Below are 26,049 nucleotides of genomic sequence, written 5' to 3'. Positions count from 1 at the left end.
TTGGATAAGTTACATCTGCTAACCCTGACACTGCAGGACAAGCGACGTCATATGTTTGCACAAAATTCATTTTTTTTTCTCTCAAAAATAGACTTAAGATATGTGAAATTATATGCTGAAAGGACAGTAATTGTGAAATGTGGCACACATTACGGTACTCTGAATAAGATATGTTTGAAGTTGAGTACACGTGATTAATGCTGTAATTCGCCTCGTAGCCATAGCGTTCCAGTTGACAAGTTGCTGAATAAGATTTTGTTATTATTTTTTACAGATTATACCCGGGGTAGTTAAGTCGAATAAGGCATAAGGCATGCTCGAACCCACTGATTATTATGATAGTCAAGCATAATTCTATTCCAGTTGAGCGTTGCCTTGCAAATTCATTTCCATTAGTCCTTCTTTTTCCACAACTTTTTTCGAATGCTCCGTACAGAGCTTTCAATATTAGGTAATATGACCGAAGAAAACTGTGTGTGTTGAATCTTAGAAAATAATCTATCTTTAACAAAACATTTAAGTCTAACATTTGATTCTAAAAATGATACAGTTTTAATGACGGTTAGGAAATATAGAAGAAAGGGTCTAAAAAATAAATAAATACTAAAAGAGACAGTTCTTAGATCCTACCCAATTTTTTTTCCTTTGAAAGAAATAACTGGAGCTCCCTCTAAAGAAATTTGTGAAAGATGTAAAGTCTGTTTCAGCAATTGGCTATTTCTTTTTCAGTCATTTTACAAAGATTGGAGCCAATCCGTGCTCATATTTTCACTTTGGAGAGCCTGTATGAATATCCAAGAAAACGATAACAGATTATGCATCGCTTAAATTGGGATAATATGGCCCAATATTTGTTTCCTGAATGTTAGTAAGGAAATTATAAATTAACACTCTAAAGATTGCTAGAATTGACACATTAAGAAGTCTAATGGACACAATTCAGGGGGCCCAAATGGTATGTTTTTCGGAAAGTGGCAATGCTGGTCTTTGGTATATGGGAAAACAAATACGGAAACGCATATAATTTGAAGCAGAAAAGTATGCAGGTTCAATTGGTATTCAAATTTTGTCTATTTGAGCACTTTTCAGGTTATGGGTGTTTTCAAACAGAAAAGCTATTCGAAAGTTCAAAATCTACCAAATGTCCCTACTTATCACTTGTGTAAAGCTAATTTCTAGACATTCTCAAGTTTATTTTAACCTTTCCTTGATCTTATTATTTTTAGGACTATAATTATCATTTTGTAAGTGATTTTGTGTTTTCAAACTGTTTTGTAACAGAGACGATTCTTATTTCTTTGTTTTTTCCAATGGTGTAATCAAGAGGAATGACTGTTCCTTCGAAAAAAATATGTATAAGATGCAAAGCCTTGTGTTTCAGCAATTCGCTATTTCTTTTTCTTTCCTTTTCCCATGAAAAACTTTTTGGTGCAATTTCAGAGAAAAGTCGATCTGAGAAATATGAATTGACGAAACGCAAGGAATACTCGAACAGCTGTAGTGGTCATAAAATAACTTATTTGGGAGGTCAGGTACATGTTTTTTTCCTAGGCGATTTTTTCAGTGATGAGTCGAGTAATATGCTGTTCTTTGCAAAAATTGCCAAACGAAATTGGAAATATTGTGAAATCTTCGCGCTGAAATTAAAAATATTTTTGTGGCAAAGTCTCAGTTGATTACAGAGAAAGAATGCTTGTCTTGCACAAAAAAATAATTATTGTCTTCGAAAATGTCAGACAGTAATCAGTTAACAAAGCTACTTATCTAAATTATTTTCTTTGATTTGCCTTATTTTAGTGTGTGGTTGTTCGATTTCCCATTCCAAGCAAAACCAAACCAAGACAGTGTAAGATTACCCAGCAAAACAAAATCCTAACCTAGGTTAAATCTATTTCAGTTTTCAATTTGTTATAATTCAAATTTAAACTAGAAATCAATTTTTCTTTGATTCAGTTTGAACTTTTGTGAATTTAGTCAAAAATTGGGTCTTTGATCTTAAGTTCGATAAATTAGATGATTAATCTAAAGTTTAAGAGTAATTTTTATTCGGGTTTTATAGTTAGCCTTATGATTTTGTCAGAAATTGTAGTATATTGTTAATCATTTTTGGAGGGCAGGGATGAAAGTTATTTTTCTCTTAATATTATATCCCTTCATAATTTCTTAAGCTGTTTACTGTATTTCGGATAAGAAAACCCCGTGGTTTTAAAATAATGAGCGACGGGATATGACAAATAACAGTAGAAAGGATTGACTATTTAAAATCAAAGTTCATTGTCCGATATCTTCGTCAAAAAAAAGGAAATTAAACACGGAATCTAGAAACGTTTTAAAGGAAAGCGCTAATTCGATTCAAATGCCTAAAAAAGAAGACTAAAAGTGAATGCAGCGAAACAAGTAATAATTCATCAGCTAAATTTACAGTTATTAAACTCTTCACTTGATATAAAATACAAATGAGATACCTCCTCATTTGCATGAAGAGGAGGAGCACTATTGGAGGTGATGGTGCTCCTCCGGGGTTAGTTTCCATGCAAATTGGTGAATACAAAACGACCTCTACGTGCCTCTGGAGACACAACTATCCACCGGAGACCCAAATGCATCCAGGGATGGTTGGGCTGGCAGCCCTCCTTCTGAAACTCCTGTTGCTGCGAATGGAACCAGAAATTCAGCATCGAACACATTATCTAAAATCCCTCTTTGACCCTGGACCGCCAAAGGACGATTTCCTCTAAACATCGTTGACTAAGAAGGCATTAATGTTGCCACCTGGAACTTCCTGACGCTGAACCAACCTGGTTCTAAGCTTCTTCTAGTCAAAGAACTAAAAAAAAAAATATAGAAGTGATTATAGCTGGAGTGACTGAAACACATCTCCCTGGTAATGATAAAGAGATCATTGGCGAAAGGCGCACATTGCTCTGTTTGGTGGCAGTCAGAGAAGATTAGGTGGTGGCCAAGCACTGAATAGCGCCGCCCGCAAGGCTTTTCTATCCCTCTTACTGTCTCATCGGCTCACAACCAGGCTCATCGAACCCTATTGGATGGAAGCATGAAAAAATAAATCTCATCATCTGTTACACCCCCGCAAATTTAGCCGAGGAAGGAGATTTTTTACCCTATTAAGTACTGAGCTCTCGTCAGTTCGTCGTCTACCTTGTCCTAGTAGGAAATATAAATGCTACTATTTCACATGAGTCAGACCAGTGGGATTTCGCTGTTGGACCCGTTACAGTGAATGGCCTGAATGACAATGGAGAGAGAAGGCTGAACTGCTGTCTGACCCACAATCTTACCATCAGAGACACGTGGTTTCAGAAATCCTACATAGCTAAGTATACCTGCTATAGCAATATGGATTGACAAAAAGATGTTCGACTACTTCATCTTACGCCAGCGACGGCTGTCGTCTGTGCAAAATTGACGCACCTACCGAGGTGCAAAACTTGGGAACAGCAATCATAGACTGGCTGCAGCCAAAATCAGGCTTCGCTTTTCCGAACTCTTGCCCAGGGCATGCCACTTTAGAGACGACTAATGGTGCTGATGTCTGGCTCCCTCTACCCTGGTGACGGTGTCGAGCAAGAGCTTTAAGTCAAGTAAGCTATAAAAATACCTTCCGAAGCTACCAGATCCCACCTTAGCTTAAACTTTTAAGACCGCCTGTGACACCTGAGGCACACAGGGCATTAAGAAAAGTCATCAATAATCCCCCATGTGTGCTGCCGCAATTAAGTCCTTCCTAGAGACCAACTAGATCAAATAAAATCAGAGTATTACATTTGCCACTTGATATTTTTGATCGGCCATTTCAGCAGCCTTTTCGATAAAATTTGTCTGATGAACAAATTTATGACATGATTTAATAAAGTAGTCAAAGGGTTCTGGTTCACTATTTCCGCTTGGAGCACTATTAACGGATTAGCCTAAGTCTGTCAGACGACAGTCCTGACAAGAGAAAGAAAAACCTAGCATATACGCTTTTGTGAGGATCAGAGAAAACAATTTACCCCCTTTTCTCAAACACATATATTTAAATCCCCTTAACCCCCTCCTCCTAAAAAGTCCTGAAAGTTGCAACTTAATTTCCGATCGTGAGACAAGACAGCTCAATAAAATTATTGAGTGTATGTATTCTCTATATTGAGAAATACTTTCTGGCTTTCAGGCATGAAAAAAGAGAGAAAAAAGATCTCTGGAGAAATGGCTCGTCTTGACATTTCTCCATCATGTACCCGTCTTGAAGCATTACGTGATTGTTTTAGATTACTAATTAAATAAATAAAAAAACAAGTTTTATCAACTGAAAGTAAGGAGTAAAATTAAAACTCAAAACCAACAGAAGTTATTATTTATATGAGGGGGTTGTCCCCTCCGCAATAACTCGCTCTTTACACTAAAGTTTGAATTTTTGTTTAAATTATTTTAGAATAGCTATTAGAATAATAAGCCTTTTTAAAAGTTATAAAAGAAAACTTTTGCGTAAAGAGCGAGGTATTGAGGAGGGCGCAACCTCCTCATATACGTAATAGTTTCTGTTCGTTTTAAGTTTTAATGTTGCTCCTTACTTTCAGTTGAAAAAAACTTTTTTAAATTTAATTTCTGATCGTTTTTCAAATAATGCCAGGAAATTCGGCTCCCCTCCATAGAAATTTACCTTCCCCCACAAGAATTCCTCAATGGAAAGATCCTCCCACGTATTTCCCCCACCAGAAAAATCTCCCCGGAAAATATTGTATACTTCCCAATAACCAATACTTTATGTAAACAATGGGCAAAGTCCAAAGCTTGCAGCCCATCCCGGAGACTGGTAGGGGGTTAAGTCGTCCTCAAAGACATAGTTACTAGATTTTTTTACTATGCTGAACAAAATAGCTATCTCGAAATTTTTGGCAGGTGACTTGGGAAAAAAGGGGTGTGGGAGGAGGGCTAGTTCCCTCCAATATTTTTGGTCACTTAAAAACGGCACTGGAACTTTTGATTTCGGATGAATCTAGCCCTCTCCCGACCCTCTAGTATCACTAGTTTGATAAGATCATTCTGGGAAAACAAAAAAAAAGAAAAAAAAAGAAATAAATACGGATCCGTGATCATTTTTCTGGCAAAAAAAAATGCAAAATCCACATTTTTGTATATAGGAGTTTGAAATTCCACAGTAAGATTCTCTGATATGCTGAATCTCATTAATATCACTTGATTTTTTGGGGGTGTTTCCCCCCTTTTTAGAAAATTGGGCAAATTTTTGCCAGGCTCGTAACCTTTTGATGGGTATCATTAAACTTGATGAATTCTCTATATTTTGAATAAACCTCAAAATTCGATTCTTTTGATGTATCTATTGTTATCAGTACTCTCTTTCTTAGAGTTTCGGTTACTATTGAGCAGCATCGCTACTTAATTACAGTTAGTTACCACGAAATGTTTGATTGGCTTGAAGTTTCGGACACTTACAAATTATATAAAGTAATGTTTTTTCTGTTACTTCTTTCGCTTTAATTAGCGTTGTCCTATTGTTGTTTATTTTCGAACACTGGTTTTCTTATCTTATATTTAGTGTTTTTATATTTATAGGAGTTCATAATATCCTGCATGACTTGTTACCGCCTCGAAGTTATTTTCGATTCAATCCGTATTTGACACAAGTTTATGGGTTAGACGAGGTGGATCCCTCCAGACTTGATTCGATGCTGCGAGATGTAGATATGTACTTGAGGAAGAATGAGAATAAATTGAAAAAATGCTGTGATCGCTTAAAAGTTAAACGAGGACACATTCTGAGAGGACTAGATTGGGTTGAACAAAAAAGGATAATGCATCAACCTGAAGTCTTGAGAAATCATTTTTGAGCGTTGCAAAACACATAGGCAAATTTATTAATTTACTTCGGAATATTTTAGCCTTTTTATTAGTGATCGACCTAAAAAGACATTTTTTAACCACTAATAAAGAGTGACGAATAAACTCTTAAAATCCCACTTGTGACGTTCAAATGGTTACTGGTGTTTTACTGAAAACAACATATTTTCAATATTTGTGTTGAGATAATGAAAATGCATCCACTTTTTAAACTTGATCAATCACTTTTAGTCGGCAATCAGGCATCTGTTGTGTTGTAATAAGTTTTCAGTAAAACGCAAGCAACCGTTTATTGGTAAATAAATTGTGTATACTTACCGTGTCGTGGTAAAATTTATCGTTCCTTTTGTTTTAGTATTGTTTGTTGAGCATCGTTTACAAAGTAAATTGTTCATAGAATTTATTTCGTTTTCTGTTTTCTCATTTCAAAATTTTGAAAACTCTTGCTTAACTCAGGTGACAGAGTGTCATGCAGTGGTGATTGCATGCTTTTCTGACGAAGGGATACAATAAATGATTAGGATCCTCTCGGATAAGCTGTACCGTAGTTTATCCTCTGGTAAATGTAAAACTTTAAAAAGCTTTTGGATATTTCTGTGGGTGCAAATCATAAGATAAAACTGAATATGTCTGGAAATTTTTCAACAATTTGGAATGGCAAAGAGAAAAGAGCATTTAAGCACGTAAAGTTGTTTTTGTTTTGTTTTGTTTTTTTTTTCTTCTTTTTTGGTTCTTTATTAAAACCGTAATAATTATATGATATAATCTTTGCGAAAGCCTAGTTACTTTTTTCATTAATGAAATAAAAAATCAAGTCTTTTCAACTGAAAGTAATGAGCAACACTAAAAACTAAAGCGAGCATAAGCTTCTCCGTATATGAGGGAGAATGCCCCCTCCTCAATACCTTGCTCTTCACGCTAAAGTATTTTATAACTTTAAGAAAGCTTCTTATTCTAATTGAACGGCCCTTCTATTTCGGGAGTCGATCTTAAATAACTGGGACACAAGTCCAACTTTAACGTAAAGAGCAAGGTATTCAGGAAGGGGCAGTCCCCCCTCATATAAAGGATAATTTCTATTCGTTTTAGGTTTTATTATTGCTCCTGAGGACTCTGGTTTTCACCTCAAGACTTTGGATTTCTGTGAATGACGGTAATTACGTATATTTCTTCCTTATAAAATCCTCTAATGCCCTATTCACACTGAAATTTTACTAATGCCAAGATTTAACTAGCTCTAATTTAAGCCAATCGAAATGTTTCATAGAATTTGCCAGCCAATGAAAAAATGCTGCGAAAATCTAATCAGCCCGAAGTATCGCTCTCGCTAAATCTCAGTATCAGTAAAATCTTGTTGTGAATGCTAAGTATTAAACGAACTACCAAGCCTTAAGATGACGTGAACGAATATGTACTTCGAAGTAGGTAATATCGAAGACCACACTGCCCTTCCATGACGATAAATAACAGTTCGAATAGGGATAAATCCTTTATCATAGCGAAAAAAAAAACAATCGAAAAATATATTGGATATTTCGATCACATGTACAGTGATCGTACAGTATTTATGCTGATGAAGATAAATGTATATATTATCAAAATATTCAGTATATTTTATGATTGTTTTTTCAATGTCTAATAAAAGGATTTATCCCTACTCGAAGTGTTATCTATCGTACTTCGAAGTAATTTGTTCTGACGGAAGCATGGTCAATAACTTTTTTATTATTTTTTAATAGTGCAACGAACTTTATGCAATTCAAAAATGAGGTACGAGTCCCCTCCACCCGATTGTATTATTATTTTTTCAACTGTGATTGTATCGAACCAATGGTCACCGAAATTGAAACTAATTAATTTTTTTCTTTATTGGTGTGTTACGGTGGTAATTTTGGTCAAAGCTTTCATAAGTCACGCTTTGCTGAAAGCATAATGGAGTAGCAAATATCGTCAGCTGGTAATTAAATGTGTTTTATTTCTTTTAGAACATTGGAAGTGAAAATTTTATGACGTAAATCATCGTTTCTCAAATTTTTAGTGTTCTGACGACCAAAAACTTTTAAATAAACTTGGATGCGACCTTTTCATCCACTTTCATTTTTGGCATAGAATTTTAATTTGTGTCAAGAAAGGACCAAAAGAATTTTTTTCAAACGTAGATTTTGAAAACCACCGATAGGTTTTTCCCAGTTGGCTGTTAAGTCACATATAGACAGGGCCAACAAAACCTTAATTAAGACAAAAAAGATTAAATTGAATAGGCTGTATCGATTTGTAACGCCACTAAATAAGTGCAGTATTTTTCTCTATCTCTTCTACGGTCTACAACCCGACATAGTATATCGCGTGTGGTGACTTGTTTTTGAAATAAGCTTCAAATGTGAAAAACAAAAAGTCCATCTAGTTTCTGCTGTTATGTGGACAACGAAACTTTTTTGACAGCTGCTGGCGACCTTCGGGTTGCATTTTTTCTTATACCAAATTCTACAGTAAAAACACTATAAAAAAATTATTGCAGAAATATATGGCTGAGCATTGGGCTGAATCTTAAATTCTCAAAAAAAAAATAATTACAATCCAACAATTTTCTTCATAGTTTAATTTAAAAAAATTTCAAGAAAGAAAGTTAAAAAACGAACAGAAATTAACTTAAGAATTTTTTTATTTTTTAAAGAAAAGAAAGGGGCTATATTAAAAACTAAAAGGAACAAAAATAAAAGTCTCATAATAATCCAGATTTAAAAATGAACAGAAATTACTATGAACGAATTAACGAAATTTGAATTAAACGAATGCTCGCATCAAACATAGTGATTAGAAATACTGCTATGGATGAATAGATGAATCCTAAAACGAACAGAAAATAAAATTAATAATCCAGTCGAACTTAAAGCAAACACAAACTACCATGTATAAGAGTAGAACTACTATCCACCTAAACCCTCTGAAGCTAGGGTGCTATTTTCGCTCGCTTTACTGAAAATCAAGTATGTTTTAAAGAGATTCTCTGATCATTATAATTGTTAGGAATCAAAGATTACTCAGACTTTCTGTAGTTAATATCTTCTTTTTGTAAGCAATCAACCTAGTTGAAGTACTCTGAAATGCCGTAAAGTATTATCCATTCTTTTAAAAACGTTATGTACAAATTTATAGAAAACCAACTGTCAAATCATTTGTAGATTCATCAATTTTAAATATTGCTTCGGCAAACTAAACAGGCTGCTTTAAAAAATTACCTACGTCCATTTAAAGGTTTTATTTAGGCATGGAAGTACGGAAGGGGGCAGGGGAGGTAGCTGCCCCCCAATGAACTTCAAATTTACACTAGATATGGCTGAAAAAGCAAATAGTTGAAAAGGTAGATGGCTAAAAAAGCAGTTGATCAAAGGAAGATGTTTGAAAAAGCTAGAAATAAACAGCTGGAATGACAGAAAAAGTCAAGCAAGAAGCAATTATCCATAATGTCTCGGAAAGATTTAGCTCTAATCCAAGAAGATTGATAAAGAAGCTTATTGGTGATTTATAATTTTTGGTGATTACTTATTAGTAAAGATTTCATAGGTATGATAGAACTTGCTGGCAATGTAAGGTTTTGTGAACTGCCAATATAACTTCAGCCCCCCTCTCTTCATCGCAGAATTGGGCAGGCATTGTAAGCTATGTCGTGGGGACGTATATTGTTCTTATGAAAGGGATGCTCGTATAAATTTCAGAGAGAGCTCATTTGAACAGAAATTAAAAGTTTTAGTTCATTTTCTCAGAGTGAAAAAAGATCGGAGGGCATTAGCCCCTCCCGCCCTCCACGCCTTTGGGTTTATCGGATGGATAAACCCGTCCGATAAAAATTTGACGTGACAATTTTGTTAAAAATAGTTCAAACATCAGATATTAAAACTCCAAGGTCAAAATAACCCCCCAGGTCCCAGGGACAGGAGTTGTAAGTTGTGCTCTGGGGATATATATGGTTCTTATAGAAGGGTTGCTCGTATAAACTTCAGAGAGGGCTCATTTGATTGAAACTTGAACGTTATAGTTCATTTTTAAAGAGTCAAAAGGGACCGAAGGGTAATTAGGCCTCCCCCACGCTCTTTTTTCCCAAACCCATCGGATAAAAATTTCGAGATAGCCATTTTGTTAAAAATAGTTCAAACATCAGATATTAAAATCTCCGAGGTTGACACAAACCCATTTTTTTTACTTTGATATTGTTACTTTGATACCAGTTTTGATGCTTTGATAGCATTTGATTTTTTTTAAGTTTGCTTTTGAAATAAGGAATTTTAAAAACTTGAAGCTTTTTGCAATAACAAACAAACAAAAATTATTGAAAAAAAAACTTTCGAAAAATAAGTTTTTCAAAGAAAAGTAAAGGCCATTTTAAACTTAAGCTCAGCAGATACAAATACCTGTTGAAATTAAAACTCAAAACGACCAGAAATTACTATTAAAGAATAAATGAAACCCAAAACGAACAGAAATTAGATAAACAATCATAGCAAAAAACATACAACAAGTAATAATTTAAATGAATAAATAGATCTTAAAGCGAGTAACGCTTAAATTCAATATGAAAATCAAGCTTGAAACGACAAAAAATATTTTGCTATTGAAGCAGAAATGAAACCTAAAATGAACAGAAATCAAATAAACAATCAATACAAGCAAACATACAGTATATGTTATTGTAAACTAATAAATAAATCTTAAAGCGAGTGAAACTGATATTGAATATTCAAATCAAGCTTGAAATGAACAAAAATCACTACAAACAAGAGTTTGGGTATCACCTCCTTCTCTCACTGTATAAGTCTAACAAGGGCGGATCCAGGATTTTTTCGGGGGGGGGGGGATTTTACTAATTTTTGACTTTCGGGGGGGGGGGGGTTTACTAATTTTTGACTCAGTTTTCGACTAATTTTACTGATTTTTACCTAGGTTTTACTAATTTTCGACTCGGTCAAAAATTTCGGGGGGGGGGGGTTCAAACAGGGTACCCCCCCCCCTGGATACGGCCTTGAAGCCTAAAACCTACTGCGTCATTGGCGCTTTACTGAAAACTATATGTGTCTTGAACAGTCTTGGAAAGTATAAACAACATCAAACTGAACATTTGATGTATAATGATATTTATTGTTGAAAGATCCATCAGTTCAACAATTTATTTCGCTGTAATTTTATTTTCAATGATGTAAGAACTGGAAAAGAAAATATTTGTAATATAATTCGTTTTCAGTTAAGCGCCAATGACGCAGTAGGCTTTTGGTTTTTATAATAGGCAGCACAATCGCGCTGCCTAAGTAAAGAACGATGTTGGCACAATGTAGTATTTATTATTTATTATTCAAAAAAACTTTTGCACGAAATAAGTTTTTCAAAAAAAGTAAAGAGCTCCATTAAACCAAAAATAGAATCAAATAATCTACCAAGCATACAACTACCACAAATCAGTATCAATAAATAAATGATACCCGAAACAAACAGAAATTAAAATATGTCAAACTCAAAACGAGCAGCAATTTATCTGAGTAGGGATCTAAACTTTATGCTTTCTAAAGGCCAGAATGTAATTTGCACTTTACTGAAAAAAATTTCAAATGAATTTACTGAAAAAAAATGCGCATTGGCAGTTTAATATGCATATGCTGATATTTATTCCTTAAAATCGTAATTAATTTTTTTCTTAAAATTATAAGTGAAAACATTTAAAAGAAATTTTTTTCAGTAAAGTACAAATTATATTCTGGCTTTTAGAAAGCATAGGGTTTACAGCCCTTTACTTTTTTTATTCTTTACTTTGTTTTTAAAACTTATTTGTGCAAAATGTTTTTTTGATTAATTTCTGTTCGTTTTATATTGACACAGTCTTTTTCAGGAAGAAAAACTGAGCCTCTTCTGAAGTTAAACAACCATTCCTTCCATAAAAACCTTCAATACTCCTTGGGCATAACTTACAACCCTTGCCCCTAAACTATGGGATGTTTTTGGGGAAAGGAAGGGCGTGGGAGGGGTATTAGTTTTCCTCCAATCACTTTTGATTATTAAAAAGGGCACTAGCCCTACGAAGTTTCTATTACAACGCTCTAAAAAAACCTTATATGCCCCAGGGCATAATTTACAACCATTGCACTGAGGTTTTTTTTCTGGGGGGGGGGGGGTATCATCCTCAAAGACATAATATGCAGAAATTTCAACTACGTTAAAAAAATTGCTATCTCAAAATTTTGATCGGATGTGTTGGGGGAAAGGGGGGGTGTAAGAGGGGACTAGTTGCTCTCCAATCAGTTTTGATTAGCCTATTAAAAAGGACACGAGCCCTTTCAATTTACAATGGAAGGAGCCTTTTCTGAAGTTTCTACGACAACATTTTCAGGAAAAAACCTTATGTGTCCCCAGGACATAGCTCACAACCTTAGCCCTGAGGGCTCTGGGGGGAGTGTCGTCCTCAAAGACCAAATTTCCGGAAATTTCATCTACGTTGAACAAAATGGCTATCTAAAAATTTTAATTGGGGCTAGTTGCCATCCAATCACTTTTGACTATTAAAAAGGGAACTAGCCCTTTCAGTTTCCAATCGAATGAGCCCTTTTTGAAGTCTCTACGAAAATGCTTTCTATAAGAACCTTATATGCCCCCAGGGCATAACTTACAACCCTTGTCCCGAGGGGTTTGGAGGGTTTGTCATCCTCAAAATCCTTAGTTCCGAGATTTCTAAATACTTTGAACAAAATGCCTATCTCAAAATTTTAATGGAATGGATTTAGGGAAATGGTGGTCGTAAGAGGGCAGATAATTGCTCTCCACTCACTTTCGACTATTAAAAAAGGCACTAGCCCTTTCAATTTCTAATCAAATAAGCCCTTTTTGAAGTTTCCAGGACAACACTTTCTATAAAACCTAATATGCCCCCAGGATATAACTTACAACCCGTGCTCTGAGGGGGTTGTCATCCTAAAAGACCTAATTTCCAGAACTTTAAACTACGTTGAACAAAATGAATATCTCAAAATTTTGATTTGGTGTGTTTGGGGAAATGGTTGGCGTGAGAGGGGGGTTAGTTGCCCTCCAATTACTTTCAAGTATTCAAAAGGGCACTAGCCCTTTCAATTTTCAATCAAATGAGCCATTTTTGAAGTTTTACGACAATACTTTCTATAAAAACCTCCTATGTCCCCAGGGCATAACTTACAACCCTTGCCCTGAGGGCTGTGGGGGGTTGTCATACTCAAAAAAATAATTCCCAGAACTTAAAACTACGTTGACAAAAATGGCTATCTAAAATTTTTGATTTGATGTGTTTGGGAAGAGGGTGGGCGTGAGAGGGGGGTTAGTTGCCCTCAAATTACTTTCGACTATTGAAAAGGCCACTAGCCATTTCAATTTCCAATGGAATGAGCCTTTTTTAAGTTCCTACGACAACGTTTTCTATAAAAACCTTATATGCCCCCAGGGCATAACTTACAACCCTTGTCCTGAGGGTTGTGGAGGGGGGGTGTCATCCTTAAAGACCTAATTTCTAAAACTTTCAACTGCGTTGAACAGAATGGCCATCTAAAAATTTTAATTGTATGTGTTTGTAGACCCCGGCGCCGCGGCGATGAAGGAAGACCGGCGGCGGCGGGGCCGAAACAGCGCGCCGCTGATAAGATGTCTGTGGCGCGCCGCCGGCGCGATCAATGTTGACTGCAAACATTAATGTTTTCCTCAGTCTTTCTCAAATCACAGCTTAAATTTACAACAGATTCGAGTCTATTCATGAGTTCAAAAATTCACAAGTCGCCTGCTGGGAACTGGTCTTCTTTGTTATTCAAGGTTTAATTTTAAAATATATGTACAAAATAAACATAAATAGAGGGTAAACGCCAGAGACACAAGGTCGAATGACAAAAACCCACTACATTAATCGGAATAAACCTATTTGACAACAAGAAATAAATAAGAGTTATTCCATGACTCACCAATAGACGGGCATCCACCACACAAACCCACCGACACCGGGCAAAGATCCACCGAAAACACACCAATAAAAAAAAAACAGGCGAGCAAGGGTAAGCGATGACCGGTAGCTCACAGTGCAAAACACCCAACAAAACAATATTAACAAATGTACCCAGTTCATTAATATATTATTAATTCTTGGATTTATTTATAAGGATAGAATGAAGTTGCTTTTTTATATTTGGAAGAGATTTGCTGCAATCAATAAATGGTAGATAAAGACACCATGAACCCGTGATTAAAAATAATGGCGAGAACCGTGATCTCTCTGTGCTTAATTTTAGGTGCTGAATGTTCCATTTATGTCGGGTTTCATAAGCATGGGCACGTTGCACAGGGAAAAAATTATTCGAACGAAAGTACGGAGGTAATTCCGACCGGTCATATTTTACCTTAAATAAAAAAGAATTAAGGGTGAATATCTGTGAAACAGGCAAAATATTAGTTAGAGTATATAGTTTCAGTTTTACTCTCATTAGGATGCGAAGACGGTGATGGTAAATATTTCTGTAAAATTAGAGGAGCCCGGTTTTGAAGAATTTGTATCGGTTTCACATGACATCTGAATGTTGCCAAATATATCAGAGGACAATACGTAAGATGGGAATGAACCAACGCAAAATAAATTAGACGTAGGATTACATATGGGAAAAAAAATGCTGAAACTTTCGCATTATACCAATCTCATGAGCAACTTTATCCCGTAATCTGTTACAATGTTCATTATATGACAGATTTTCATCAATAATAATACCCAGATACCGGAGCGAAGTTATCCTTTGAATTTGAATATCTGTAGCATGATCAAATATTGTTGAAATTCCTTGTGTATTCTGCCCAATTCTACTATAAATGATAAACCTGGTTTCTGATGCATTTAATGACAAACGATTAGCTTTTAGCCATACAAGAAGTTGTGAAAATAGGATTTGCAGCCTCTCGTTGAGATCCTCTTCCGACTGTCCAGTAAGTGATGATCCAGTATCGTCAGCAAAAAGAACATTCAGACCATGGTTTTCTGTCGCTGATGGAAAGTCATTTATGTATATATTATAAAAAACAGTGGTCCCAGGATTGAACCTTGCGGGACACCAATATTTGACAACAGACATGGATCCGAAACTGTGTCGTTGATCATAGTCACTTGGGAGCGACCACTTAGGTAAGATGCGATAAAACCGTACGCTGGTCCTCGTATCCCACCATGGTTTAATCTGTACAACAATATTTCATGGCATAACGATACGAATGCCTTCTCAAGGTAAAAAAATATACTCGCCGGGATCCATTTTTTGTCTAGACATTCGTGAATAAATTGTACCATAGTTAATATAGCATCCTGCGTATTATGCTTTATTCTAAATCCATATTGTGTTTTTGAAAAATAATCTTTTGAACAGAGAAAATTATACATTCGATTATAATAACATCGCTACATTAGTTTAGAAAAACCCGAAAGAATAGAATAGAATCTATAATTCGAGCAAATAGTCTTGTCATCACTTTTATATAGCGGTAACACTTTCGCTTTTTTGAAAGAATCCAGAAAAGTTCCCGATCTAAATGACAGATTTATTATATGACACATAACTTTATTAATACTTGGTAAAATGGGTTTAACAATATTGGTCGACGATTCATCAATCCCCGGGGAATTTTCATTCTTTAAAAGCTTACCAACCTTAGCAAGCTCTTCCTCTGTTACCGGAGTTAAAAACATATATTTTTCAGAAGGACTTCCTAGGTACGTACGATAATTACATTGCCCATGGGACATATTACGTTAGAACTTATTAGCTACTGACTGCCCGATTGACACGAAATGAAAATTTATGTAATTTGCCATTTCTAGTTCCCTTTCAATTGTATTACCATAGGCATCCCGTATGTTTGATGGTGAAGAAGACGTCCGCGATCGATTTAGACATGAGTTGATTAGTTCCCAAGTTTTCTTTGAGGACTTACTTACTTCATTAAAAGAATCGAAATAAAATTTCATTTTAGCATTACGTATTATTTTTGAAAGTAGGTTTTTATGATTTTTGAAAGTTCTTCTATTTTCTTCACTTGGGAAAGACATTAAGGTTTTATAGATTGTTTTTATGTTTTATTGACGTCAAAAGGGCGGGCGATATCCATGGTTGGATGGGTTGATTATATTTCCGTTTTCTTTTTTTTACTCTGGGCACGACTCATCAAGCGCAGCCTTAAATCCTGCTAAAAAATAATCCGTCGTAGAGTTTATTTAATCAGCATCAAAAATAGGAGACCAATCAGTCAAATTCAGTTTATCCTTTAAACATACTAGATTTTTTTTTTATCAATAATCCGGGTTGCTGTGTCTGGTGATTTTATTTATGAAACTAGTATCTCACATCAGAAATTAACAAAAACTGACCAGAGAAATCCGTCAGAACAACCTGTGAAGACGTGGCTGGTGTAGTTAAAAGTATGCTGTCAATGAGAGTTGCACTAGTCGATGCAACACGCGTTGGAATTGTACACGAAGGAATTGGGGAATTCGATGTCATTAATGTAATAAATTCTGTTGTATGGGTATTTTCTTTGAATTCCAGTAGGTTTATACTAAACCCCCCCCCTCCTAACCACAACATCCTCATCGTCCAAACATGCTAGTAAAGACTCCAGAGATTGCAAAAAAGCGGTATTGGGGCCGACGGGGGCTTATACACAACACAAACTTGAATTTTTTTTTGTCCCAAGCCGACATTCAACAGCCAGTATTTCACACACTTTTTCAACATTATATTTTTTCAGTTCTGGCAGTCGCTCAAACTGCACTCCATCGTTCAAAAATAACCCAAGGCCACCCTTTTCATGGACTAGTCGATTCTTATCAATGAATTTATATCCCGGGATTTTCACATTATATTTTGTCTCATCATTATTAAATGTTTCACAAATCCCCAAAATGTCAATTGGATTTGCTGGTAATAAATTTGTTAGTTCATCAATAGAACTCATGAGTCCTTGTACATTCACAAACCCCATTCGCAATGAATTATCTTCAAGTCTGTTTATTTCGATGACTTACGATGACGGTCTTACTTTAGAAAAAGTGTTGTTTTCTCTTTGACCGAATACATGAAAAGTTTCAGAAAGTAAAGATAGGTTAAGGGGTTTTCCCTCCAAATCCACCAGTCTATCGGCCCCCCCCCGCACCCGCCAACTTTAAAGTCAACTAAATAATATTCGAAAGATACCACCCCAAGCCTGTAAGCCCGCGTGACAAGGAGCCCGTACCACTGCCGAGTCATGAAAACCTATTATGCTTATCATCCTTCGAGAAGACCTAAGTTGAGAAGGTATAAGTAGAACAGAAATAACTGGGGTAGAAATAATCAAAAGAAACTTGAACAAAAAATTTATCTTCAAGTCTGTTTATTTCATCAGGAGAAACGTACGATGACGGTCTTATTTTAGAAAAAGTGTTGTTTTCTCTTTGACCGAATACATGAAAAGTTTCAGAAAGTAAAGATAGGTTAAGAGGTTTTCCCTCCAAAGCCACCAGTATATCGGTCCCCCCCCCCCGCACCCGCAAACTTTAAAGTCAACTAAATAATATTCGAAAGATCCTACCCCGTGCCAGTAATCCCACGTGACAAGGAGCCCGTACCACAGCCGAGTCATGAAAACCTATTATGCTTATCAGTAGTAAGGGGCCAATTCGTTTCACCAGTGATTGCGTAATATGCCTTACCAGGGTCATTTGCCTATTACAATGAACTCTACATGGCTTGGCAGACATGTTTTTTATTATGACATTGATTTTTGTGTGTCAGTCGATTAGAGAAAGTTGGTGGTTAGTCCAATATAATAACTTGATTGGTCGGTTTTCTAAAAAAACTTGCCATGGTATAATGTACTCAATTAAAAAAAAACAAAAAACGATATAATGTCCCTACACTGCATTCCAATTTTCATTATGTTTTAAGACATTGTTTATAGTACACCATATATTTTTAACTTTTGAAAACAATGGATTTGTCAATTTTCAATGTGAGTACACTTTTCATTCTTTTATTTCCCAAAAAAAAACTAAAGAAAAACGTTTTACTAGTAAATTCAAATTTCAGAGGGACTTAGCCCCCCTCCCCTCCAACAATACAAAATCTTAAGAATATGACGAATATATTCGATAGAAACGTCAAATCACGCTTTTTTCTATTATGTAAATAAAATCTCTCCACCATAGGTATGTTTACAGGTCTTAATTGTTTTGAAAAACACATCTTTATCATTCGGAAACAAGCTTTTTCCTAACATGATGTATTTTTCTGCTTTGAATGAAAAGCTTGTGTGTTACAAAGAGTGTGAGAGTTTTGGGGGGGGGGTTAAATGTCACGGGCTCTTGCTATAACCGGGGTTTGTCGACTTCTGATGTCACGGCGGATGACTTTGGGAGAAAAAAATGGCGTGGGAGGGGGCCTAATTGCCCTCCATTTTTTTTTTGGCTTACTTAAAAAAGACATTGGAACTATTAATTTCCGTTCGAATGAGGCTCCAGATAGGAGCTTTTAAATTCTATAGTAGGGTTCTCTGATGGTGTGATTTTCATTAAAGTTCTATGATTTTTAGAGGGTGTTTTCCCCCTTTTTCGAAAACAAGGCAATTTTTCTCAGGCGCGTAACTTTTGACCGCTATAGCTAAACTTGATGAAACTGATATATTTGAAATCATAACGATACGCTAAAGTTTTTATTGTTTAAAAAAAAATAAAGTTGTGAGACAAGGTCAAACTTTAGCGTAAAGAGCGATGAGATGAGGAGGGAGGCACTCCCTTTCATATAGTGACTAATTTATGTTCGTTTTAATGTCGCTCCTTACTTTCAGTTTTAAAAATTTGTTTCTTTTTTTTTATTTAATTTCTGATCGTTTTTTTAGTTAATGCAGCTTCTATTTGCATAAAAATTTTACTTTTATTTTGCTAAATGGATCTCTTTACAAATTAACTTACTTAACTAACTTCTATATTCCTGTATTTTTCTTCTGGCAAAATATAAAAAGTTTCATTTTTTTCCAGCTTTTAGGTTTAAAGTAGTTTAATAGATTTTTCGTTTTCGCTTTATATGACTGGTCTTTTTTAAATAGAAAAAATAAAATCTATTAGGGTTTTACATTCATCTTTAAAATAAAAAAAAAAAAAAAAATCGGTTAAATTTTTATCAGGGGCTTTCCCGGTTTTTAGTTAAAATAATATCAATAAAAGTTATATATATTTAGAGAAAGAATTAAAAACACATTATCTTTATAAGGTTATTAACATAAAAATTCCGTTTTTAAAAGTTTGGATTACTATTGAGCCGTGTCGCTTGTTTTTTTTTATTGTTTTTTTTTCTATTAAGTATATGTTATTAAGTATATTATGGGGAGGGTTATACCCATATTAAAAAACACACACATTAACTTAAAAATAAAAAAAAAAAATTTTGATTCACAACCCTCTGAATCACAAAGACCATTTTTAATTAGAATATATAGCTCTTTTGAAAGCACTAAAAAAAAAAATTGTAGCGTAAAGAGCGAGGTATTGACTTGGGAGAGAGAGAACCCCCCTCACATACATTATAATTTCTGTTCGTTTTTATTTAGCAGTATGAAATTAATAATAGGAGCACCTTAATGAGCAATAAACAAGAGGAGGAGGAGGACAAAATTTGACCTCTATTCTCTAGAAACTATTCTATAATAATTCTATTTCATTTTCTTTCATTAACCAAATTAGCAGTATATAATGGAATGCTTATAACACTGAAATAGCTTATCATACATTTCTAAAAAACCTTACCTTGTAACTTCTCGCTTCTAGCCTAGACGTTTTCTAATGCAATAATCCAATATTCCTTTAAACAAAGTAACTATATGAAAACATACAATTTGCTATTTCACAGATGACAAGCATTCATAAACTGGAGTATGTTTTGCAGTAAGCTTTTGCGCACATCCGCTCCTTATCAGATCTCCCATCGTTACATTTGAATTTTAATCCGCTCGATAGCTATAATTTGAATTTTAGGTGGGGTTCTTGTGACAGGATGTGTATTTCCAATAAGATATATTAACACATAGGAAGAAGGTTTTTAGTAATCTCCAATTATGTCTTCACAGTGTTGTCAAGAAATATTATTTGGGACGAACTCATTTCATTGAAACACTTAGGTGTTTTCGAGAAAGAATTTGAGGCTGTTCTATTTGAACAGTGTTGTGAAGTCAGATATCCCAACTCGAAAGGGTATCGATCCTCCTACCTCGAAGGAAGCTCCCGGTTCCCAAGGTGAAGAAACTTTTTTATAATTTAATTTCTGATCGCGGGGGGGGGGGGCTGGGCACTGTTGAAGTTGTTTTCACGTAAAAATCTATTTTCTGTCCGTTTTTAAGTTTTGATGTTGCTCCTTACTTTCAGTTGATTTGGGAGCTTGGAGGACCTTTGAAGACCGGTGGCTTCCTTCGGGGTTGGGGCGGGGGTATCGGAGCCCTTTGGGGTTGTGGTAGGGGACCTCACAACACTGTTCAAATTGAACTTGTGTATTATAACGACTACTGAGTTTCACCCTCAAATCCTCTTCTAAAATCATCTTTTAAATCATCTTTTAAAATGTCTCTAACTGTTTCACCGAAATAATTCCCTAAAATAATAATTTGTTCTGAAAAGATATAATAAAGCCTTAAAAAAGTATTATAATGGGGGCTCAGGAGCCATTGTGGGGCCGGGGGCCCCTTTGGGAGCCCAGAGAACGTTTGAGGACAGGGGGGTTCGTTCGGGGTTGGGTGGGGGGATCGGAGCCCTTTGGGGTTGTAGTAAGGGACCTCACAACACTGTTCAAGTGTAACTTGTGTATTATAACGACCACAGAGTTTCACCCTCAAGTCCTCTTCTAAAATCATCTTTTAAATTATCTTTTAAAATGTCTCTATCTGTTTCACTGAAATAATTCTCCAAAATAATAATTTTTTCTGAAAAGATATAATTAATCCTTAAAAATTATTATAATGGGGGACTCAGGAGCCATGGGTGCGCCGGGGGGCCCTTTGGGATCCCAGAGAACCTTTGAGGACCGTGGGCTTCCTTCGGGGTTGGGTTGGGGGGATCGGAGCCCTTTGGGGTTGTGGTAAGGGACCTCACAACACTGTTCAAGTGGAACTTGTGTATTATAACGACCACAGAGTTTCACCCTCAAGTCCTCTTCTAAAATCATCTTTTGAATCATCTTTTAAAATGTCTCTAACTGTTTCACCTAAATAATTCCCTAAAATAATAATTTGTTCTGAAAAGATATAAAAAAGACTTAAAAATTATTAAAATGGGGGACTCATGAGCCATTGGGGCGCCGGGGGCCCGTTTGGAGCTCAGAGAACCTTTGAGGACTGGGGACTTCCTTCGGGGTTGGGGTGGGGGGGGGGGGCCTCGGAGCCCGGTGGGGGTTGGGTAAGGGACCTCACAACACTGTTCAAATGGAACTTGTGTATTATAACAACCACAGAGTTTCACCCTCAAGTCCTCTTCTAAAATCATCTTTTAAATCATCTTTTAAAATGTCTCTAACTATTTCACCGAAAAAATTCCCTAAAATAATAATTTGTTCTGAAAAGATATAATAAAGCCTTAAAAGGTATTATAATGGGGGACTCAGGAGCCATTGGGGCGCCGGGGGCCCTTTGGGAACCCAGAGAACCTTTGAGGACCGGAGGTTTCCTTTGGGGTTGGGGTGACCCCGACCAAAGAGTTTCACCCTCAAATCCTCTTCTAAAATCATCTTTTAAAATGTCTCTAACTGTTTCACCGAAATAATTCCCTAAAATAATAATTTGTTCTGAAAAGATATAATAAAGCCTTAAAAAGTATTATAATGGGGGACTCAGGAGCCATTGGGGCGCCGGGGGCCCTTTGGGAGTCCAGAGAACCTTTGAGGACTGGGGGCTTCCTTCGGGGTGGGGGTGGGGGGATTGGAGCCCTTTGGGGTTGTGGTAAGGGACCTCACAACACTGTTCAAATGGAACTTGTGTATTATAACGACCACAGAGTTTCACCCTCAAGTCCTCTTCTAAAATCATCTTTTAAAGCATCTTTTAAAATGTCTCTAACTGTTTCACCGAAATAATTCCCTAAAATAATAATTTCTTCTGAAAAGATATAATAAAGCCTTAAAAGGTATTATAACGGGGGACTCAGGAGCCATTGGGGCGCCAAGGGGGCCGTTGGGGCGCCCTGAGACCCTTTGAGGCCGGGGGTCTTCATTCGGGGTTGGGGTGGGGGGCATCGGAGCCCTTTGGGGTTGTGGTAAGGGACCTTACAACACTGTTCAAATGGAATTTGTCTATTATAACGACCACTGAGTTTCACCCTCAAATCCTCTTCTAAAGTCATCTTTTAAATCATATTTTAAAATGACTCTAACTGTTTCATTGAAATAATTCCCTAAAATAATAATTTGTTCTGAAAAGATATAATAAAGCCTTAAAAGGTATTATAATCGGGGACTCCGGAGCCTTGGGGGCGCGGGGGGGCCCTTGGGGCGCCCATATACCATTTGAGGCCGGGGGTATCCTGTCGGGGTGGGGGGGGGGGGATTGGAGCCCTTTGGGGTTGTGGTAGGGGACCTCACAACACTGTTCAAATGGAACTTGTTTACTATAACGACCACAGAGTTTCACCCTCAAGTCCTCTTCTAAAATCATCTTTTAAATCATCTTTTAAAATGTCTCTAACTGTTTCACTGAAATAATTCCCTAAAATAATAATTTGTTCCGAAAAGATATAATAAAGCCTTAAAAGTATTATAATGGGGGACTCAGGAGCCATTGGGGCGCCGCGGGCCCTTTGGGAGCCCAGAGAACCTTTGAGGACCGGGGGCTTCTTCGGGGGTTGGGGTGGGGGGATCGGAGCCCTTTGGGGTTGTGGTAGGGGACCTCACAACACTGTTCAAATGGAACTTGTGTATTATAACGACCAAAGAGTTTCACCCTCAAATCCTCTTCTAAAATCATCTTTTAAAATGTCTCTAACTGTTTCACCGAAATAATTCCCTAAAATAATAATTTGTTTCTCGTGCAACTCGACCCCATTTAACTAATCCCCGTGTAACTGAATCCGCATGTAACTGAACCCTCGTGCAAGTCAACCCTCGTGCAACTCAACTCCCTCAAAACACTTTTCAGGCATTTCTTGTTAATTTTTTTTATTTCTAAACTATTTAAAATTGACAACACTGTGCAAATCATCACTTGTTTATTATACAGTACACATTCATCCCATCTCCTCCAAAACACTTTTCAGTCATTTTTTGTTAAAATTATCCAATCACTAATTACCCCTTTTTTTTCTCCACCTTCAAATGTTCCTTTAGTACCTACGCAATTAGACTAAGTCATCGCCCAGTTAACACTAAGATGTAAATTGAGTAACCCTCTCGCAATAACGAACCAAACCAGATTATACCCACCTAACCAGATCAAAAAATGGCGGTCACACTAACTTGATTAGTAATTGGATTCAGATATACTACGAATGGACTTTCAGTCCTACATTCACGGGTTTATGCAAAGTGTTATGAGCTTCATTGAAAAAATACCAGTTTAAAAAAAATAATAAATAAACATGTATCCATGAGTTTGACCTCCAAAAAATGAGTGTCACAATAGAAAACCTGTCTGCCAAGCCATGTAGGGTTCATTGCAATAGGTGACTGGCCCTGGTAACCCAATTACTTGAAAATATACACACATATCCATGCCTCAGGCTTGTGAAAGTGCAGGTATATTTTCAAGGAATTGGGGCCTTACTACTTCAGTTATCTGCGTAAAAACTTTGAATTTAACTTTGAACTTAGAAGCTTAATTTTTTCATAATGCTCTTTGCCTATATCTGTTTTGTCACCTTTAAAACAGTTGAAATGGGCGACTTTGACATTGATTTTTTTTTTTTTTTGCTCTTTTGGATTCCTAAAAAGCCTTCTTGTATTAAAAACTGGTTTTTAATAACAATTTAAAAAAAAAGGAATTATTGGGTACGGATGCTCGGTATGGGCCAGTAATTTCATCGGCAACTATGAAAGGATACAAATTGTTCAGAATAAAGCAATCAGAGTACTCGGAGAGATGTGCCATTGTGAAAGCACTGCCCAATCTTACAAAAAATTTGGCATTCTGAATGTTGGGCAGCAGCGTGATTATCAGTTATCAATTTTTGTCTATCAGTGTCTGAATATGTTATCTCCTGAGTACTTTTGGAACATATTTTCCCGCAAGTTTCTCTACTGCGAATATTCTATACAAAATGTAGACAATTTGGTCAGCGAGATACAACATACAACAAGATCAGGTTATGCTTTTCGGAACACTGCTGTTTTGGTATGGAATGGTCGCCCAGATGGTATTAGAGCGGCTAACAGCTTAATTTCATTTAAAGTATAATCATCTACTGAACAAGTACAGTCAAAACTCTCCAAAAGTGACCCCGCGTACCTCAGCGCCTCTAGAGGGAAAATATTGTACTACTTAATCGCTCCAAGCCAATAAATTAAGTTTAATACAGCTTTTACGGAACAATTATAACCACCTACGGAACTTGTGATATAGTCGCCAGGTTCGCATAGGTATGGAATCGTCTCCGAAGACGCGGACAAAGGGTAACTTTTTGTGTGTGTAGAGGATAGGTTTTGTCAGTACTTGTTCAGTATGTGTTTATATTTTGGTTTCATTTAAGAAAAAGTTAAAGTATTTTTTGTTGAAAATGGAAGATTATTTTTGGAGATTGGGGGGAGGAAGGGGGGGAGAATGGTTAGAGTGTGACAATGTAAATTGTTTTCTTGACTTTTTTTTCCTTACCCTTTTTTTTGAAAAAATAAGAATTTATTAATAATTATTATTGTTTTTGTTTTTTTATTAAATGACAGTTAGAAGATACAGCCACCAACAGGATTTTTTTTAAATCTTAATGTGGTTGTCTAGTTATTTCTGATGTTTGTTGAATGTTTTTTTTTGTAAATTAAAATGTCTATGTCTCTAAAAAAAAAAACAAAAAAAAACTCATAAATACCTAATATCAGTCAAATTATAAAGTGTATCTAAAAGGAGTAAACTTATCAAATTGAAAAATACATGATGAACACTTCACATGAGACAGACACTTCACATCACACTTCAATTACTATGAAACAAAAAATACTTAATGGTTTATTCAGTATGAAGAAAAATGAAGTGCCAGCTATTTTCAAACAGTTCGTGGTAACGAACTGTAAGTAAGGAGTGACCCGGCTCAATGGTAACCGATACTCGAGAAAATGGAGTTTTGATACCAATAGATACCTCAAAAGAATCATATTTTAATGCTGATTTCAAATATATAAGTTTCATCAAGTTTAGTGCTAGACATCAAAAGTTAAGCGCCTGAAAAAATTTGGCTGATTTTCGAAAAAAGGGGAAAAGACCCCCTTAAAGCTATAGAACCTTAATGAAAATAACACCATCATATTCAGCGTATCAGAGAACGCTACTGCACAGGTTTCTAGCTTCCATCTAAAAAAAATTGGAATTTTGCATTTTTGCCGATCAGAAAAAAGGTCACGGATTCGTGTTTATTTGTTTTTTTGTTGTTTTTTTTTCCCCAGGGGTGATCATATCGACCCAGTGGTCCTAGAATATTGTGGGAGGGCTCATTGGAATGGAAATTAAAAGTTCTAGTGCCCTTTTTAAGTGACCAAAAAAAATGGAGGGCAACTAGGCCCCCTCCTACGCTCATTTTTTCCCAAAGTCCCTTGATCAAAATTTTGAGATGGGCATTTTGTTCAGCATGGTCGAAAATATGATAATTATGTCTTTTAGGATGACTTAATCCCCCAAATTCCCCGAGGGGAGGGCTGAAAGTTATGAACTCTATCCAATGTTAACATATAGTATTGGTTATTGGGAAGTATACAGACGTTTTCAGGGGGGATTTTTTTTTGTAGTGGGTGGGGGGCCGGGGGGTATGTGGGAGGATCTTTCCATGAAGGAAGTTTTCATGTGGAAAGGGAAATTGCTATGAAAGGGGCACCGGATTTCCCAATATTATTTTTAAAAAAAGATCAGAAATTATATATAAAAAAACAAGTTTTTCAACTGGAAGTAAGGAGCAACATCAATACTTAAAACGACAGAAAACATTAGTATATGATTAGGTTCACCCCTAGTCAA

The 26,049-nt window shown here is 36.0% G+C and overlaps 2 protein-coding genes across 6 annotated transcripts in view; one reads left to right on the top strand and one right to left on the bottom strand.

The window, feature by feature from the left end:
• LOC148947122 (calcium-independent phospholipase A2-gamma-like) overlaps positions 1-7,314 on the top strand; it is a 35,098-nt gene extending 27,784 nt beyond the window's left edge. Inside the window, exon 8 of the mRNA XM_089096881.1 lies at positions 5,575-7,314. Coding sequence (XP_088953007.1) covers positions 5,575-5,849 — 275 coding nt within the window. The 3' untranslated portion in view covers positions 5,850-7,314. The remainder of the gene's footprint in view (positions 1-5,574) is intronic.
• The window catches only part of LOC148947120 (uncharacterized), a 188,646-nt gene continuing 164,862 nt past the window's right edge, over positions 2,266-26,049 (bottom strand). For 3 of the 5 annotated variants that reach the window (XR_016142422.1, XR_016142421.1, XR_016142423.1), the window contains exon 3: positions 2,271-2,827. The gene's annotated coding sequence lies outside the window, so the exon portion shown is untranslated. Of the gene's footprint in view, positions 2,828-26,049 lie in introns of all 5 variants that reach the window. The other 2 variants (XM_089096882.1, XR_016142420.1) reach the window with 2 other exon arrangements.

Source organism: Artemia sp. Qi Xiang Cuo, chromosome 11 (genome assembly GCF_049724085.1).
Source record: "Artemia sp. Qi Xiang Cuo chromosome 11, ASM4972408v1, whole genome shotgun sequence".
In the NCBI taxonomy this organism is placed as follows: domain Eukaryota; kingdom Metazoa; phylum Arthropoda; class Branchiopoda; order Anostraca; family Artemiidae; genus Artemia; species Artemia sp. Qi Xiang Cuo.
The sequence above is the reverse complement of the archived record's forward strand: the minus strand, read 5'-3'. Positions and strand labels throughout refer to the sequence as shown.